The 21030-nt window shown below is 32.8% G+C and overlaps 2 protein-coding genes across 2 annotated transcripts; one reads left to right on the top strand and one right to left on the bottom strand.

The window, feature by feature from the left end:
- Positions 1-4686: 4686 nt before the first annotated feature.
- On the top strand, positions 4687-5394 carry LOC114257101 (ethylene-responsive transcription factor 12). The gene has a single exon (XM_028196831.2). The coding sequence runs from the start codon at positions 4765-4767 to the stop codon at positions 5194-5196; it is 432 nt and encodes a 143-aa protein (XP_028052632.2). The 5' UTR covers positions 4687-4764; the 3' UTR covers positions 5197-5394.
- Positions 5395-11412: 6018 nt separating this feature from the next.
- LOC114257060 (uncharacterized) lies at positions 11413-12301 on the bottom strand. Its single transcript, XM_082888947.1, has 2 exons — positions 12170-12301; positions 11413-12042 (listed from the first exon to the last, which is right to left on the bottom strand). The coding sequence occupies exons 1-2, from the start codon at positions 12299-12301 to the stop codon at positions 11413-11415; spliced, it is 762 nt and encodes a 253-aa protein (XP_082745073.1).
- Between the last annotated feature and the right edge of the window lie 8729 nt (positions 12302-21030).

The following is a 21030-nucleotide window of genomic DNA, read 5'->3' as shown; positions in this document are numbered from 1 at the left end:
GAATCTCCATTTATTGAGATTTGCGCTCAATCTGGGATTATCCACCAAACCACGGCGCCTTATTCTCCTCAGTCTAATTGGATTGCTGAGCGGAAGAATAGGACGCTAAAGGAAATGATGAATGCAATGTTGATAAGTTCTAGATTGCCACAGAACTTGTAGGGGGAAGCAATTCTCTCTGTAAATTACATTCTGAATAAAGTACCCTGGAAGAAGGTGGACAAGACGCCGTATGAGTTATGGAAAGGTGTTAAGCCTTCGTATAAATTCTTACGAATGTGGGGGTGTCTTGCAAAAGTGGCGATTCCTATACCCAAACAGGTTAGGATAGGCCCGAAATCCGTGGATTGTATATTCATTGGTTATGCACATAATAGTAGTGCATATCGGTTTTTTGTACATAAGTCTGAAATTCCAAACATACACAGGAATACCATCATGGAGTCAAGGAATGCATGTTTCTTTGAAGACATTTTTCCTTGACGAACCCATGAAGGGGTTCCAAGGTCTTTGGAGTAATTTGATGAGCTTGGTAGTGAGGATGATCATGTTGATGATTCAGGTGATGATCAAATTGAGGTTTTAGATGAGCCCAGAAGGAGTAAAAGGGTTAGGATATCCAAATCTTTTGGTCCAGACTTCTTGACTTATATGGTTGAGAACGAACCTCAAACTTTCTACGAAGCTGTGACTTCTTCTGAGAGTTCTTTATGGAAAGAAGCAATGAAAAGTGAGATTGACTCCATCTTACAGAACCACACCTGGGAGTTGGTAGATTTACCTCCAGGTTGCAAGCCTTTAGGCTGCAAATGGATTTTTAAACGAAAGATGAAGGCTGATGGGTCAATTGACAAGTATAAGGCGAGGCTCGTTATCAAAGGGTACAGGCAATGAGAAGGCCTGGATTATTTTGATACGTACTCACTTGTAACTAGGATGACATCCATTCGTATGGTGATTGCGATAGCAGCTTTGCGCAATCTTGAGATACACCAGATGGATGTAAAGACAGCTTTCGTAAATGGAGATTTGAATGAAGAAATCTACATGGAGCAACCTAAAGGGTTTTCAGCTCCAGAACAAAGCAAGAAAGTCTGTAAACTTGTCAAATCTTTGTATGGTTTGAAACAAGCGCCTAAACAATGGCATGAGAAATTTGACAATGTAATGTTGTCAAATGGGTTTAGAATCAACGAATGTGACAAGTGTATTTATGTCAAAGACACTGACAGAGGTTATGTCATTTTGTGTCTATATGTTGATGATATGCTCATTATAGGTAGTAACGATGAAATGATCATAACTACCAAGAAGTTGTTAAACTCTAAGTTTGACATAAAGGATATGGGCATTGCAGATGTTATTCTGGGAATTAAGATTACCAGAATCTCTGGCGGAATTACATTTTCTCCGTTTCATTATATTGATAAGATACTTGAGAAGTTTAGTGGATCAGATACGAGTGTGTCATCGACACCTGTAGACATAAGTCTACATTTTACCAAGAATAATAATGAAAGTGTCTCACAGTTAGAATATTCTCGGGTAATTGGAAGTTTAATGTATCTGATGAGTTGTACTAGGCCGGATATAGCTTACTCGGTTAGCAGGCTTAGTGGATACACAAGTAATCCCGATACTTCTCATTAGAAGGGCATTGTACGGGTGTTAAGGTATTTACGCTACACTCGGGATTATGGACTGTATTATACTCGATATCCAGCAGTGCTTGAAGGATATAGTGACGCGAATTGGATATCAGATATAAATGACTCAAAGTCCTCTAGTGGATATGTGTTCACTCTTGGTGGGGCAGCCGTGTCTTGGAAATCTTCCAAGCAAACGTGTATATCTAGATCAACGATGGAATCAGAGTTTATGACTTTGGATAAAGCAATGGAAGAAGCAGAATGGCTTCGCCATTTCATTGAAGATATTCCACGTTGGTCTAAACCTGTGCCAGCTATTTGTATTTATTGTGATTGTCAATCTGCAATTGGTAGGGCACAGAGTAATATGTATAATGGAAAGTCTAGACATATCCGTCGTAGACATAATTCCATACGACAACTACTCTCGAATGGAGTTATCTCTTTAGACTATGTAAAGTCTAAGGACAACATTGCGGATCCGCTAACCAAAAGGTTAAGTCGAGTGTTAGTCGAAACGTCGTCAAAAGGAATGGGGTTGAGGCCTTTGGAAGTTACCAGAATGGAAACCCAACCTAGTTGATTGGAGATCCCAAGATCTGGGTTCAATGGGACAACCTAATTGCGTGTAACGGTGGTATGTCACTGAGGAGGTTAAACCTCTAGCCATTCCTTCTATCAGTGATACCTGCAAATGTAGAGGTTAAGCTGAGCTTTTAATGACTCTAGTATATTAAGCTGTTGAGCTGAATATTGCAGGATACTCAAGTAGAGTCACTTATGTGAGTGTGAAGTGGGGCCGCTTCTAGAAGAATTGGGCAGGCCAAGATTCTTTGAAACCACTCGCTGAACCAGGCTAGTGTCCAAGGCCACACAGGGCACACCAGTGAGAACAGAATGGTGGTAGGAGTAATTCCCGTGTGAGGTCTATTGTCTCAGTTTACATAAACGGCAGAGCAGTTCAAGATGTCTTATTCACTGATCAGCTAGTAAACTCAATAGGTTTTCATTGGGAGAGGTTCAAAGCCAAAAGTTACCTTCTCTGATGTTGGGGTTAGTTCGTTGTACTCTCTCTTCGAGTCATTATTTTTGAACGATGTCCGTTTGTTGAGTCTTTCGGTCAATTTTTATTCATGTGGGGGATTGTTGGAAAAAATAATTTTTGGCGACTTTAATTTAATATTAAAGTGTGGTGACTTTAATTAAATATAAAAGTGGGTCCCAACCTTTTATTGTGTTAGATCTAAGTGAGCCAAAAATCATTGGGTTTTGAATAAGAAATTGCCAAGAAATTACCTCATGATGTTAGATTCATGAATAGGATTTTAAAGAGTATTTAAATCATTTTTCTTGACTAAAGGGTGTGAATCCTTTGGGCATCTAAACTTTCATATTTTTGGAAAGGGGTTATGGATGCTTGGTGTTTTAATGACCAGCCATAAAGGCTGAAGGCTCTTCTTCTCTCCCCTTTACATGTATAAATTGAGACCTTCCTATCAAGTTTTAATATAGAAATTTTTTGCTTCCATTTTACAAATTAGTTTGTCAGAAAGTTCCTACATTGAGAGAGTGCTGCCACTGTTCTTGTTCGCTAAACTAGACAGAAAGTGCTTCTGCCGTAGCTGGTTTTGACCGTCGTATCCTGGGAGACAGACGCTGGGATTCCTCAAGCACTCGACCCGTGAGGCGGCGAAATCTGTTTTAAGGAAACTGCTTCTGTGCAGGCTTCGATTTCGTCTCTTTACCCTTTTATTGTTTTGTGTATTTCTGTTAAAATTTAATTGTAATTACCAGCATATGTTCTTGGTATATAATTTGATTTCTTCATAAATCTATTTATTTAATTTCACAATTTGAACAACAATCTTTCATCTCTCTTTTTTATTTTCTCTCTACCAAAAAACAGAGGATGCCCCAAATTGGCATCAACGCCAACCGCAACTGTTGGACAATCACCATTTTATTCTTTCCCACCTAAAAAATATTAGTTCCCCCAAACCCCATTTCATCCATAACTGCCACCTCTTCGTATCACATTAACATCCGCTATCAACTCACCAAAACCTCTACCATGGATACTCAAGATTCTCACATCTTTGATATATTTATCTATAATCTGTGCAAAAATACATAAATGTTAGGGATTGAATGCAAATCACGAAACGAAATGTAACGATCTCATCATCATCATCATCATCATCAAGGTGTTTGAAATACCTTTCTATTGCTAAGCCACCAATATTGCTTCTTTTCTCCAGTCGCCAAAGATGGAGATGTTGTTGCCAAGCTCTGGTCCCTTCTCTCTCTCTAATTCTCCCCATGAACTGAGTGAAAAGTGAAACCCAGAATTTTGGGTTGCGTTTGGTAGAGTTTTGTAAATATAATTTGAGAGTCTGAGTTGTATTTTGAGTTTGTGAGTTTTAGAATTATGATTTGAGTGTAGAAAATTTGTTTGGTGAAGAGTTTTGAATTGAATGGGGAATTTTTGATGTGGCATATGATGTTTGATACAAAAACTTATAACTCATAATCAAACACACAACTCAAAATTCTATTAAAACACATAAAAAAATTAAAAATTCAAAAAATATTTTTTTTTGAATATATAAAAATTAACATATGTCAATTGCAAGAAAAAAAAAATGCACTGTTCCGGTCAACCGGTAGGACGACTGGTTAGGCGAAATTTGAAAAAAAAAATTCCGAAAACCGCGCCTCAGATAGAGTGTTTTGTGCAGAGTTTTGAAAATGTGATTTCAGAACTCTTACCAAACATCATACTTGAATCAAGGTGTAGAAGCATGATTACAAAACATAACCTTAAATTTTGAATTTTTTTTTTTTAATTTATTCACTGAAACGACATTGTTTTGAAGAGTTTAAATATTAATTCTTCGTTTGGTGAATAAGACACGTGTCGAACTCCTCTGCTTACTGTAGGAGATCACTCTAGAGGAACCTAACGCCACTTAACTGGAGTCGTGCCGTCCAGCCGACGATTACGGAAGGCTCGAGTAGGTCCCTCTCTCTCTCTCTCTCACCCTTTTAAGGCTCCTGCTCCACCCCCCCTCTTTCTACAAATCTCCCATTTTCTCTCTCCGAAACCTTTTCATTCATGGCGTCTCCAAAAGAGGGACACTACAGAGGAGTTAGAAAGAGGCCGTGGGGTCGCTACGCAGCAGAGATTCGAGACCCATGGAAGAAAACCCGAGTCTGGTTAGGCACTTTCGACACCCCTGTCGAGGCCGCTCTAGCCTACGACGACGCAGCTCGCTCTCTCCGTGGTGGCAAGGCCAAGACCAACTTTCCTGGCCCCCTTCTCGACCTCAACGTGCCCTCCGATCACCTCTGGATCTCGCCGTCCGTTGGCCGCCACGTCATCGGAGAGTTCCTACTTACTGGTGTTCTCAAGGGAGGCGCCACGACGAGTGGCGACGCGGCGGTGAATGACGGCGCCGGTGTGGCGGCGCCGGAGAGTGGGTATTTTGGGGTGGGGAGACGTGGGTTGGGTGTTGATTTGAATGAGCCTCCACCGTTGTGGCTTTGATGAACGACGACGTTTGTGAAATCGTAGTAGTCACTCTCTGTATTTTTTTTTAAAAATCATTTCTTGTTTTTTGTTTGTTCGTTTGTATGTGTTTTTGAGAGGCAAAGAGAGAGGGTCTGGTTAATGAAAACTAATCATGGTTTGTACATATTATGCTTCTTATGCTTTGTAGTATGAAACTACCTTGGATACATACAACTCTGTGTGTCTCTCCACATGATGTTGGGTTCTTAGTTTTCCGACCGTTAATTTACAGTTTGCCCCTTAAAGTTTCACTCATTTAAGGCCTCGACTGTGAACAGGTTAATTTAGTAATTTTTTTGACTATTTAGTTAAAATATGAGCTAAAAAAAATAGTATGTTTGGGATAATTTTTTGACTTTTTACAAAAAGATGTGCAAAAAATAAAGAGAAAATAGAATCTTTGACTTTTTGATATGGGTTGTTAGCTTTTTGGCTAATTTTTTTTGACTTTTTGATTAAAAAAGATGGTTCCCAAACAAGGCCTAAGTTTGATTTTTTTCATTTTAACTTTTTATATTTACAATCTTTCTTATTTGCAATCTTTTTCACTTTGGTCTTTTAAATTGGATTTTTTTCATTTTGACCCTTTATGTTTGCATTCCTTCTCACTTTACTCCTAGACTAATTTCTATCCAAAAAAGTAACATAATTTATCTCATTACTAACCCATTAACTTCATATGTTATGTAACATTTTGGCTCTCTAAATTTGATTTTTTCCATTTTGACCCTTTATGTTTATAATCTCTTTCACTTTGGCCTTTTACAATCCTTTTCACTTTACTCCTAGACTAATTTATATTCAAAAAAATAACAGAATTTGTCACATCATTAACACATTAACTCCATATGTTATGTAAAAAATTTATTAAAGATACAAAAAATTAAAAATTAAAAATTCAAATTTAATTTTTTTTTAGTCTTTAATAAAAAAAATTTAAATTTATTTATAAATATTATTATATTATAGATGCAGCTAGAAAAATAAAAATAAATTTAACTAAAAGAAAAAAAAAAGTTCACTAAAGATGAAAAAAAATGATAATAAAATTTTCATTTCATAATTGACAATACAGGTGTTTGAATCAGTATATTTTCATTTTTTTCGTCTTTAGTAAAAAAAAATTTTCCTTTTTTTAGTTAAATTTGTTTTTATTTGTTTAGCTATATCTAATCTAGATACATCTATAATGTAATAATGTTTATGAATAAATTTTAAAAAAAAATCACTAAAGACTAAAAAAAATTCTAGTTTTTTTGTTTTCTATTTTTTATTTGTTTGCATTTTTAATGAATTTTTTACATCACACATAGAGTTGATATATTAGTGATGTGGCAGATTCTGTTAATTTTTTTGATGAAAGTTAGTCCAAGAATAAAGTGGAAATGATTGCAAATATAAAGGGACAAAGTGGGATGGATTATAAATATGAAAGGCCAAAGTAGAAAAAATTAAATTTAAAGGGTCAAAGTGGGAAGGATTGCAAACATGAAAAGTCAAAGTGAGAAAAATTAAACTTAAAGGGTGAAAGTGGAAAATGAGTGAAACTTTAGAGGGGGCAAAGTGTAATTCACCCTTAATTTATTTAAGTAAAATGTTTGAGAGCTCTAAAATAAGAGTTCTAAATAAGTTTCAGGAGTGGATATCACCTATTGATGTGATGTTTTAATTTTTTTTCCTTTCTTATCACATCATTAGAGCTTAATTAAAATTTTAAAATTAGAAGATGTATCATTACTCATTTATTTAATTTTAGTAACTTATAATAATTTTTCAACTTTTTAATTAAAATTAAAAGTTGTCAAACAAATTAAGTTATCACATCATTCTTTTTATTTTTTTAACACATCATTTAATAAAAAAAATTAAAAAATTATTAAAACAATTTATTCTTAAACAAGCCCTTATTATCTTACGTGATTTTGATCTCCACGCGCCCTGTAAAACTGGTAATTTGGTAAAACAAAACGTTGCACAATACTCTTTTATCTTTATGGATGGGATTACTGGCTGTCCAACATATTTTTGAGAATTCAGATTTGATTATTTAAAATTATTATTTTATAATTCAAATTTACAAAAATATATTTATTCAATTCAATTGAGAGGTTTGAAATTTTTATTTGATTTATAGATTTATTTGATTTATTTATTAGGGGAGGAGCAGACTTGGAATTTAAAGGTGTAATAATGTTTGAGACCACTAAAAGTGATGCTCTAAAAGCACCACTAGTGATGTGGTAATGAATGGGCCCACTGCTTGTGTCTTATTTTTTATTTTTTATTTTAAATACTTACCAACTTATTAATAGTATTTTAGAGCACCACGTTTAATGAGATGTACGATTACCCTATAAAGGCGTGGGTCATATGCCGGCATTTGGGGTCGCTTTCTCTGTCTTTCTCGGAATCTTTCGGTTTGCTTTTTCACAGTATTTAAATGTATGTATATGCGAATGTGCATGCATTTTCAAATGTTGTATACATGATGATGGAGCCATATCACCCTGTGGGTTTGGCATCTTAAGTTGGGATTAAAATAATCATAAAATAATAAAATAAATTAATAAGATAAAATATTATATATAAATCATAACCATTTTAATTTCTCTCTCCTAAAAATTAAAAAAATAAAAAATTTATCTGAAATAAAACTTTTTAATTTAAATTAAAATAATCAAAAAGTTAACCCACTCCCTCCTAGGAGGTCGCATTTGATTACCAATTGCGGTAATAAAGATAAGCACGAAGAAAAAAAATGTGAAGTATCCCTAAATCATAAAATATGATATTATAAATTGTTTAATTTTTTTTTATTTATTTATAAATTTGAAGGTCTCATTACAGTGAAAATTATACAAAAGGATAGTCATTTACATGTTTAGATTTTATTTTTTAATAATAAAAGTAGATTTTTCAAAATATAAAATTACACATTTAGGTAATTTGTACTATAGAAGTTTTGGATTTTCTCTCATATCGGAACAAATCTCACATTACGAACAAAAACGTAAAACACTCTAATAACATAACAATCCAATGTAACACATTAAAAAACTCTTTCATATATTTTTTTTAAACATAACAATGTAACACTAAAAAAAAACCTTTTAGTGTACTTTTTCCAAACGTAACACTCCAATGTAATACACACAAAAACACTAAAAAAAATCCTTAGCTTCCGTTTGGGAAATGGGTTGACTTTTTGACTTTTTGACTTTTTTGGCTATTTGAGCCTGGGGCTCAAAAGCCTGGTTTGGGAAGAACTTTTTGAATTTTTTGACTTTTTGACTTTTTGGTGAGGTGTCATCCTGTTAAATTACCAAACTGCCCTTTTTGGCTTATGTTTTTTTTTTATTTTTTTATTTTGGGTTTGGATTTCCCATATTTTGCTTAATTAATTTATTTATTTCTTTATTTTAATTTTGGGTTTGGATGTGGCGTTTTTTGCTTAATTTTTTTTTAATTTTTTTTTATTTTGGGTTTCGGGTTGGCATATTTTGCTTTTTTTAATTTTTTTTTTTGTTGGGTTTGGATTTGGCATAGTTTTCGTAATTTTTTTTAATTTTTTATTTTGAAAGTGGATTTGACGTTTTTTTCTTTCATTGTTTTTAAAGTTTTAATTTTTTTTATTTTGGGTTTAGATTTGGCGTATTTTGCTAAAAAAAAATTTTAGCATTTTAAATTTATGTTTTTGTCTTTTTTTTTTTTTTACATGAATTAGTTCTTGTTCTTTATTTTTATTGGTATAGAAGAACTTTTGTTGTTATTTATGTGTTTCATTTATTTGTAAATTACGTGGCGAATGGTGATTTATGTTTTTATTTTTTTTTAAATGTTTTTGAATGGGGAGTATTTTTTTCGTTTTTTTTTTAAATTTACGATTTTGTCATTTTCTTATTCACTCACATTAACTTTTTTTTTTTTAATTTTTAAAAAATGGATTTTCTTTTACGATCTTGTGAATTTTGGTTTTTCAAAGTTAGGCACGTCACCAAGTGGAAGGGGGTATATCCCTGTGTAAACACATACATATTGTACATGATAATATATTTCAATACAGTCTGTTCCATGTGTGTCATTAGTAATGTTACAACCCTACGGAAATTAGATCCACTATTATATATTTCTTAACACTCTGTTATTACGCATGTAACATAATTTGTCGCATATGTGAAGGCGCACCAATGCCATATGTGGGTCCTCATCCCCAACCATTAAACCATCCTTGTCATGTTCAACTTCTGGTATGGCATTTACTATTGTCATGGCCTCTTCCTCGTCACAGATTGGGTGAACAGTTGTTGGGTTACCTGTGTTGCGCCGTATATAATTATGTAATGCCATTGACGCACCTACTAACTGAACTTGCACATTTGCAAAGTCATACCGAGGCATGTCTCGAATAAACCTCCATCGATTTTTCCAGGCACCGAAAGTGCGTTCCACCACACTGCGTAAGGACGAGTGCACTTTGTTAAATAATTCCCTTGGCGTGTTTGCCGTCCTGTTCCGTGCAATACGTCGAAATTCTTGTTGGTGGTAATGCTGCCCTTTGAATGGTGCTAAGTAACCTGTTCGATTTGGATAACCAGAATCGACAAGATGATATTTCCCTGTAGACATGACAACAATGTATGACACCAAAAATTTATATCTGTGCCCACTAAATCCACAACCATCGGCATGTGTTACCTTCGTCAGGATGTGGGAATGGGACATTGTCATTTGTTAGTATCTCGTTGAATATGCGACTATCATGCATACTTCCTTCACATTCGCACGAAATGAATATGAAACACATGTCGAAATCGACTGCGGCCATGATATTTTGCGTGTGACAATATTTCCTACCGAAATATGTTGCTGCATCTGGCCCGGTAACCCATGCACTTACATGTGTTCCGTCTATTGCGCCAATGCAGTCCTGCAAACAACCCAATTATTTTGTTGCTTATTAGGGTATACAATGTTTTGTTTTTTCCATACGTCACGTCCAGTTAATAATAAAAACAAAATAACTAACACTCTTTATGTATATGTGAATAATGTATTTCGGTAGTACCTTGAACGGTAGGTATTTCTGTCTAGACCGCACGTATGGATGTATACGATACTGATTGTATGTGGGCCGGCAATGAACAACAGTGAACTCCTTCATAGAAGTTAATACGTTATGCACGTGCCGAGACACAGTCTCCCCTGAATGTTGGAACCATTCTTGGATTTCCCGATTTTGCTTCCCTTTCAACACATGGATAAACATTGTAACGCTTTCTTCAATAGCTCAACCATGTGGACGTTGCGGGACTTGTAACCCAAAATCATTTATTAATGTCTGACATAGGGCGACAAAAACTTCCTTCGGCATGGACACGTTTTCCTCAAATCGGCCCATATGGCCCGCATATAGTTCGGATATCCATGCATTCCTGGTCAGTATAGAAGTGCGACATGGCATTTTAGCCATGTGTTTTTGGTACCACTCTGTCGCATACTGGCATGCTTGTAGAAATGTACAGTTGTGTTCTTATTGCACCTGGACCGCCATTTGATTAAGCATTTCCGTTATTCCGTCATTGTTACTTCCATCCCAGGGATTCATTACGTCTTCGTTGATGCGAAACCTACAAGAGTCGCACTGTTTCAATCAATTTGCTTCCCCTTCATCGAGTCAATAAATTTGAAAATGTGCAATTACAAAATTTGAAATGTTGATAGTAATTTAAGGACTGCTAAACTTGTAGATTTTTCACACATAATGATATGAAAAATGGAAAAATTGTAAACCTGCTAAACTTGAATTTACAGGGGGACCATAGTGGTGACAACCACAAAAGTTGACGTCAAATATGAAACTAACAGCGAACTTTGCAAAATATAAACATACACAAAGCTAGCAAGCAAATCCGTTGTTGCCTTTCTCGAAAATATTCATACATTTAATTTGAACAGAAGCATCCCATTCATTTCTCAAAAAGCGTGCACAACCATGCTTCCATTGTGTCAACCCATGCACTGAACTACAAGTTTTGGAAACCATAGGTAGCAAGAAAAAACAAAAACAAAGAAAAAAAAAAAACATGCACACACAACCATCCTGTTTTAATACAGTGCCAACAAATTAATAAGTAAAAGTTTTTAGAATACAAGAGAAGGAAAGGCATTTTCAACACTCGTAACCCCGATACATCACATCCGGCGAGCCCCGAACAGATTTGCGAAAGGCGCCGACGCAGTACACTGAAGCTGCTTCTGGGTAAGCCACCCTATGATAGAGTCGTCATCAGGCTGGCACATCATCACCTCCCGCAAATCGGCGTTATCCATAAGTGTCGAGGCGAAGTGGAATAACGGCGTACCAACCAGTGATGTAACACCTGTCAGGCGATGCATGCACTCCGAAATAGTAAACAGCGATTCGTTGCCTGTGAGGTGCCTCACCGTAACCTGCTGATTCTTCGTTCGCACCACATCTGTCAGAGTGTTCATGCTTTCCGCAATAACTGACGCTCCACTTGTTGCCTTCTTGGCCTTTAAAACACTGCTTGATGGCGTCTTTCTCTTTTTCCTCTTTTCAATCGGAACATGCTCCAGTGAAGAATCTGAATCCACGTCCTGCACTCCTGCGGGTATCGGAATAGTAAATGGCTGGGCTCCCAAACTGTGCACTGAATCAGATAAGTCATCAGTAGCTTCAGGAAGTTTCTCGCCCGGGGTCCAATGGTGCTTACCAGTAGCTGATGCCCCCATGAAGACGGTCTCCATCAACTCACGATGTTCTAAGGTTTTTTTCCTAAACTTGGCACACTTCTTGTTTATCTGTTAAAATAGAGATATATGAAAGATAATGACGTTACATTTCATATAATTAATTAAAATTTAACTACAAAAGCAAAAAATGTACTGGTAAATGACACATATGAAACATAAGAGTACATGTACTTACCGATTCCATCTTGTCCCACCACTCCTCAGGTGCCTGAAACATACCGGTGTCACAGTCAAACCCTATCCCTGACACTCCTTTGCTTGAATCCATCAACTTTGTCCACGCTTGCCAGTCTTTTTTCAAACGCATGTACTTATTCTTTAACTGTTTGAGTCCATGTTTTCTTTCTATTTTTCTCCCAAATTTTCGTGCCAAGGACTTGTACCCTGCTTGGTTGAGGACTAGGAATGGGCAATTGCCTTTAGTTATCTCATTTGCAATCAACTGTAGGAAAACTCGGATTGAGGCACTGTCCTATGTGGCCTTGTGGCTTAAATGATTATGTGTATCTTCAAGACTGCTTGACTTGTCAGTGACAATGCCTTTGCTTTTGGATTGGGTACGCGGAGAAGTACGTATGGAAGCCATTACTAATGTACGGTTACAAAAGATTACCATCACACATACGGTTATTATATACAAAGACGTAAGCCATTACACATTAATAACAAAGAAATAGAGAGATAGGATGCTAAATTACCCAGCATATAACCATTGCACATTAATTTTATACTACCACAGGTTCCATGGAGGTTAGTAGTGCACATAGTTATCATAGTCATTAATACGTCTACCGTTTTGAAGTGGAGGAAGCCCGTGGCAGCTTAAAGTCATACTATTGTACATACTTACCAATAAACAACCAACATAGTAACATGTTTGTACATACTGAAACATCGTAACGTTGCTTACATACGGAACAACAAAACGACAACGACAATGCATAGCACATACACGATGGTCTTAAGGACACGCAAGGATTGTTGAATGTCTATGACATCAGCCCGCAATTGCATGACAAATTCATCCCTAGGTGACGCATAGTCTTGGTTATCTCGCCTGGGTTCATCGCACCAACCAATCCAACTGACACAGGGCTGATGAGTGCAAATTATGGAACTATTAGTTTCATGGGTTGTTAAAGAAGGACAGTTATGACCTAAAAGAATGGGTCACTCACCAAAGGGCGGGGACATGCAAAGTAGGCACGCCCTGGATTTTTGGTGGACCTGGAAATCTTAACAATACAGGGGCCATGTCCACAGGCACACATTCGTGGCCATGTATTGGAAGTTGCAGTAGAGGTAAACGAAGCCATGTTACGCCATGACAACAATCGGCGTTTTTTATTAATTTACATGAATCAACAACAAAACGTACAAAGAGAAACGGTATTTAATTTTTGATTCCGATCATGGACATTGAATTATGATAAGGGTATTGTGTATCTTCAATCAGTAGTATATTGGTAGGAGTAGTTACCGACCCATATGCACTTGCACAGAGTTATGTTGTAACCATGGCATTTTATTATAATTATGCGCATTATTATTACTATACTAGTAAAATATGTTTTATTATTGTCAGTTGTTTGACTCAAGTGTTTGACAATACTGAAAAAATATATATAACATGCAAGATTGAACTTAATTTTAAACACATTGGAGATGAAAGTATAACATAATTGACATGCACATGAAAAATGGACATACTTGTTTGGTAATAAAATTCCGTAACATAAACTCGTGGTTTCATGACAAGTCAATAGGTATTTCACAGAATCAGACATGCATTCGTAGTGGTCATTCACAATACGAACAGTAACTGGGTAGAGGCTAGCTGTGGAATTTATGTATACATGAATTTGATAAATAAGAATTCATTCAGGTACTGAATTCGTAACATTCGAAATGCATTGACAATAATCAGAGTGTTTCGTCAGAGTGTTTTAGCAGAATCAGATATGCATTAACCATAACACGGCCTTCTTCACAGAGTTATGTTGAGGATTGATTTGGAAAATGGGTAAGGAGTTAGCTCTGGAGCAATGTGTAAATATTTCATTCACCTAATGAATTCCTAACATTCTGAATTTTTAGCTGAAATTTTCCATACATTTAATGATCATTGCAAAACCAAAAATCAGAGAGGAAGAACTTTCATGTTTAACGGATCTCAACCACCTATGAACGTATACCGGCCCTCATTACTCACAGAAATATAAATTCATATATAAGAACAGATATATGTATATATATATCTGTACCCAAAATATGTGAACCCAAGCAAAACAAAATGCACTTCAACAGGTCGGTAATGAACCCAAATTGTAATGAACCCAGCTTGAACTCAAAAAATTTGAAAATTTTTTAAAACAGAGAGTCCCCAAATCTCCATACAAATTTTTTCAAATCGTAACCTTGTATGCAGAGAAAAGGATTGTAGACATGAACCCTAAGCAGAGGCAACACACACTCACACAGATCTACGAAATCAGAAGGGTTTGGAAGAGTTACCAGTTAATCGGTGGTGTATCACAAAGGGTTCATTCTTGTTCTCTGCCGCCAGATGCGTACTCCGGTGCCGATCGCCTCTGCGAAGTCGTATTTTGATGTCGTCGCCGCTGGTTGGAAGAGATCGCCTCGTTCGCTTCTTTTGTGCCCTAAGACGGTTCTGTTGTGTGTGTGTGGTGAGGCGTTTTTTCGAAATGAGTCAGAAGGAGATGTGAGGGTAATTTGGTCAATTTACCCGTAGAAGGGTTCCTCTCAAACCCTAGCAAGCATTTTTGGCATCATGTGGCTAAATAAGGCTCTTTTGTCGTATGTGGCTCATATAGCCTGAAGAGGCCTTCCCAAACACACGCTTAGTATATTTTTTTCAAACGTGACACTTACAGTTTGAAATTATATATTTATTCAAAACTTATTAAGGAATTTTTATACTCCTTTTGGAATGGTTTGAAGAATTAGTGTTATATTGGAATTAGTGTTATATTAGAGTATTACGTTTGAGAAAAATACACTAAATTTTTTTTTTGTGTCTTATATTAGAGTGTGACACTAAAGAGTCCTTTTGTGTGTTATATTATAATGTTATACTAAGGAGTTTTTTTGGAGTGTTACGTTAGGGAAAAGTACACTAAGAAATTTTTTTGTGTGTTACATTAAAGTGTTAAATTAATTTTTTTTTAAAAGTGTTACGTTTGAGTGTTATATTAGAGTATTACAGTTTAAAATTATACATTTACCCAAAATTTAGTAAATAGTTTCTGTACTTTTTTTGAAATATTTGAAAAATCGCACATCCTTTTAGAATATTTAAAGAATCTCATATTTCAAGCCATTTTTGTACTCTTTTTGAAATGTTTTTCAAATAAAAAAAAATTCATATAAAAATTCATCCCAAATTTGATTACCATACACTGTGTTACCTTACATTTCTAGCATAAAAGGAAAAAAGAAAATAATAGAAATAAGCGTATAATCGTAAATCTACTTTTTCAAATAATACATTAAATTTATTTTTCCAAAATCAATGAACCTAATTGATCTATAATTTTTTTTTACGATTAAATGGATCACAATTCTTCAAGACAAGATTTATAGGTAAATTTTCCAACAAACAACAACACAAATTAGACTTACCCTCTTTGGTTTAGTTTTTTGAAATTTGTATTCTTTTTGTTTTTAATAATTTTTTAATATTTTAATTATTCTGTAACATTTTAGATATACCTAATGTAAATGCACTTAAAAAAGTAAGAAATTTGTGATTTTTTTTCAAATTCACTACATATGGGAAAAAAAATACAAAAGTACATTTTTTTATTTAGTAATTTTCTTGTAGATTTTTTTGACAATTATGTTACTTTTTAAATGCATCAAGATTAAGTAAATCTAAAATATTAAAAAAATTAATTAAAATATAAAAAAAAAAAGTTCACTGAAGATATATATATACAAAAAAGGAGAAAATTATAGATCCGTTTAATTGTGAAAAAAATAATTACAAATTAATGGTAAACTTTATCGATTATAATATTTAAAAACATAAGGATTTCAATGTATTTGTAATTAATTTTTTGAAATTATACTAAATTATAAATTTTCTTTAAAAAATACAAAAAATAAATTTTTTTTTTCCCCAAAAAACTAAACCAAATAGAGTGACTCATATTTTGTGATTTACTTTTAGTACAAATTTCTCCTGATATGTGAAAAAATTACACTATATGTCTTGTTTGATTATGTATTTTTACTGAAAAATCATTCCATACTACAAATAAATTTGGACCATCAGTTCATATGGGTATCACGTCTTTAGTGAATTTTTTTTTAAAAAAAATTGAATTAAAATTTTAAAAAAAATTTCTACACTATTTACTGAAAAAATTTGGTGATAAAAATTTAAAAAATATTAAAAAAAAAGAAGAAAGATGATAAATTACCAAACCCCCCCCCCCAAAAAAAAAATAATAAAAAAATTGAGTCCTTATAACAAAATATATTCTAAATTTTTAATTTTAATGCTAAATTTTTTTTTTGTTTTCAATTTAAATCATTATGAAAAAATGAGTGTTAGCCATTAAACTCAATAAAAAATGTATTTTAAATATTTTATGATACATTGAGTTTAGTGACTAAATACTCTTTTTCTAAGTTTACTTAACAAAAATTTGCAAAAATTAAATTAAAAATAAATAAATAAATATTATTTAAATTGACTACATAAAAAAGAAAAAAAAATATTTTGTTAGAAAGCTAAAATTTAATTTTTTTTTTTTTGTAATTGTCCAAAAGAAAAAAAAAAAAATCTTTATTTGCATGCCAAACAAATTTATCCTCCGTCCGGGAAGTTGATGGATGAGTTATTAGATGAGTCCGGCATCTCAGATCAACAACAATGTGCCAGACTAATGAAAATAATATAGGCTTATTTTAAAAAGTAGGTTAAAAATTAATTTTTTAAATTTCTTAAATTTTTTTAAAATATATATATATAAAAAAAAGAAGTGATATGATTTTAAAAAGTTAAGAAATAAAAAAATTAACTTTTAATCTAATTACCAAAATAAACCATAATATATAAAATAAAATAAAAAAATTATAACGTAGGGAGAGATTATAAAAAAGTTGGGTTGCCTCCGGTCCAGAGTGGATTGGAGGGTCCAGTTTGGCTTATTGGGCCTATTTTTGGATCTCTTTTTGATAATTCGAACCCTTCACATTTTAAGGTTTGTTAAGTACATTATCCCTGTAAAAAATTACGTCGATCGGATAACAGATACTATGCATTTGGATCACATTTTATGAACCGTTAATTTTCTGACTGTCTATTTTTTTGCCGACAAAAGTGATCCAAATACATAGTATCTGTTATCTATAATCTAATCGACGTGATTTTTTACAAAAATAATGTACTAAACAAATTCTAAAATGTGAACGATTTTGATTATTGAAAAAGGGTCCAAAAGTGGGTCTAATAGGCCAAACTAGAGTGGACTGTCTTAGATTTGGACGGAAAACAGTCTCAACCCTTATAAAAATTCTACTGATAATTACTATTTTTTAAATTTTTTTTAATTAGTTTAACATATAATAACATTAAAATGATGATATGGTGTACCAAACTTAGGGTTATTTTGGGAAGTGGCAGCCACTTCTCAACTTTTAATCAACTTCCTTCTTTCACAAAAAAATAAAAAAAAATTAAAAAGTAGCTTTTAATCTCCTTCTCAAAACGTCTCTTAAAAATTGTTTAAAAAGTGTTACATAAGTATATTTTTGGGCAAATTACAAACACCCCCTCGAGGTATAGTGAAAATACAAATTCCCCCTGAGATTTGAGAAATTACAAATTGCCCCCTGGAGGTCAAATTTGCATAACAAATTAGGGGGGAATCTGTATGAAAATAAAAACCTCAGGGGGTAATTTGTTATGAAAATATAAACCTCAGGGGGCGAGATGTAATTTCTCAAACCTCAGGGGGAATATATATTTTCACCAAACCTCGAAGGGGTGTTTGTAATTTGCCCTATATTTTTTAATAAAAATAATATTATAAGCTAAAAAATAAAAAAAATGTGCTAATACAACACGGGTCAAACAAGGTCTTACAGAATAATTTTTCCCGTTGTTGATGGGGGAAAGGTCAAGTAAATGCATTGCCAAGTCAAGTTCCCCCTTGATAGGGTACCCTGAAAAAGGTATCAAACATTTTAACAGCTGTCCACACCTGCAACGACTACCAACGTCAGCGGCCAGAGAAAAAAAAGATACACAGATCTGTCTTCCCGGGTCCCACCTCAGTGATGTCCTCACTCGTTAGAGCCGGCCGTCTTTTCTACAGTGTTTCAATTTTTTGGATTTAATTTTTGTAGGAATTAAATTTTTTATTTTTTTTATTTTTAATGAATATTTTTAAAATTTTAAATAATTTTTTTGTATTTTTTTAGATATATCTTACTTCGATATATCTATAAAAAATATTTTAAAAAAAATATTTTAAAAAATTAATAAATATACAAGAACATGAAAAATATGTTAATTTCTTGTATTGTTTTTTATATTTTTGGATTTAGTGAATTTTTTTAAAAAAATTGACAAATATTATACTTTTTAAGTGTATTTATGTTAAGTGTATATAAAAATTACTTAAAATTTTAAAAAATTCAGTGAAAGTAAAAAATAAAAATTAAAAAAAAAATTCAATTTTTTGAAAAGTGAATCCTAAAAATCTAAACTAAACAAATTGAATGTTATATTTGTTGCAACATCAATCAAAAATAATTTCACTCACTGATGTTGGTTTTAAAATTAATTTTTTAAGTTTTTATAGTGATTTAAAATTAGTTTCATTCATTTTTTTAATATATAAAAAATAAAAAGAATAATATGATACCCTACAGTGATTTTTTGACTTTTTTTTATATTAACTAACTACTCCTCAAACAAGCCTAAATTTAAATTAAGAAAAAAATATTAGCTACAAGTATCAAGTAATGATTAATGGGTTGTTTGAAATTATTTAAATAAGTATACTTTTTAATTTTTTATGAAAAGATGTACAAAGTGAGAGAAATGTGATATGTTTTAAAATCAGAGGTGATGTAAACCAAATAATATGAAAAGATAAAAAGATATGCCAAAGTAGGGGATGCCAAACAACCTCTAAAATTGAAGGTGCAAAAGCCATCTAACTAAAAAATTGAAGGTGCCAAAAATTGAGGTGGATCTCAAAATAACTAAATAAAGTGATTTTTATCATTTTCATTCTAATTAAGTATATTTATTACATAAATGTGATTCAATCTATTATTGGAATTGGTTGTACTATTGCATAATGAAAACAAAAAATAAAATATAATTATCTTTATATTTGGCTTTAGTGATCATACTAAGGATGAGCATGGTTTAGTTTAATTCAATCTAAGAAAAAATCAAGAATAAATTATTATTTATAATTCTATAAATTTGTAAACAATTTTAGAATCAAATTTATAAATTTGTGGGTTGATTTTTTGATTTTTTGGCTTTAGCCTAAGGCTAAAAAGTTTCGTTTAGGATAAAATTTTTGAATTTTAATTTTTTGTGAGAGAAAAAATGAAATAATTATGATTTAGATGTAACATTTGTTTTATTAATTTTTTAATTTATTTTATCTTTTTGTGACTATTTTATCCCAAAAAATTTATTCGAACATAGTCAAAATGCGATTTGATTTGAAATCATGATTTTTAAAAATTTATTATCGTCCACAATATAATCACAAACTATTATTCACTACTTGTCAAAAACATCCAACTATAAGTCATCATTTTTTAACAATAATTATTTACTTGATCATTTATGACTAATTTTATCACTAGATAAGAATTAGGAGCGATGCTATAGATCACTAATTTGTTATCAATAATTCCACCACTAGTAAGGTAGCAATTGAAAAAAACACAAAAAATAAAAAATAAGACACAAACACACTGTGACAGTGAATGAGACCCACTGCTACATTATTAGAGCCACCACTAATTAGTGGTCTAAAGCATTTCTGTTATATTTGTGGATGTAGATGATTAAAAGAACAACTCGCTCGACTTGTACGACTTGATTGAGTGTCTATGGTGGGTCTGGTTCGATTCCACATCCGAACAATAAGTATGAAATCATAGGTTGAATCATGAAGTACGGTTTATTTATTTTAAAAAATGGAACAAAATTGTTTGAGAAAATCAAACAAATGCTATGATTTGAGTCAGATTAATTTTTTTTTTTTTCCCCACATCCCTAACCCTAGGATACACCAACAAACATCAGTATTAGCCTTCATTTAGAAAGAGTTAATTTAGTCTGGATTTGTTTGGAAAGTGAGTTAACTTTTAAATTTTTTTGATTATTTAAGCTTGGGACTAAAAAGTCTCATTTAAGAAGAGTTTTTTTTGATCTTTTTGACTTTTTGTGAGAGAAATAATGTAATGATTATGGATTAGATGTGATGTTGTCTTATTGAGCTAAAAAGCCTATTTTGTCTTTTTGTAACTAAAATAACCCCAAACCCACCCAACTCATTCTTCTCAAATGAAGCCTCTATTTTTTGGCTTTTTTACTAATTTAGCTTAGCTAAATTAGTTCCATTTGAAAAGAACTTTTGGTTTTTTTTTTTTTGGTTTGGATGCGATTGTTGTGAAAGAAAAAGTAAAATGATTATGATTTTGATATAATATTTTATCTTATTGCTTTAATTAGTATATTTTTATCTTTTTGTGTGATTCGTCATCAAAATAAAATTTTAACTTTTTAATAGTGCTCTATATTCTTTTTTACTCTATTTAAATAGAGAAAATTAGTGAAAAGTCCAATCCAAACAGGATATAAGGTATTAGATCCACGATAAAATTTTATTTAGTAATAAGGATATGCCGAAAAAGTCACCGGCGACAACAAATGGTGGTGATGAGGTAGAGAAATGAGTAATATTCAACATGTAGCGTGTTAAAAGAGTAACGCGTGTCACATTTCAACAGATAGGAAAATAGATTTGG

Source organism: Camellia sinensis, chromosome 9, assembly GCF_055761805.1.
Source record: "Camellia sinensis isolate YWXY chromosome 9, ASM5576180v1, whole genome shotgun sequence".
Taxonomy (NCBI): domain Eukaryota; kingdom Viridiplantae; phylum Streptophyta; class Magnoliopsida; order Ericales; family Theaceae; genus Camellia; species Camellia sinensis.
Note: the sequence above shows the minus strand (reverse complement) of the source record. Positions and strands in the feature narration are given on the sequence as shown.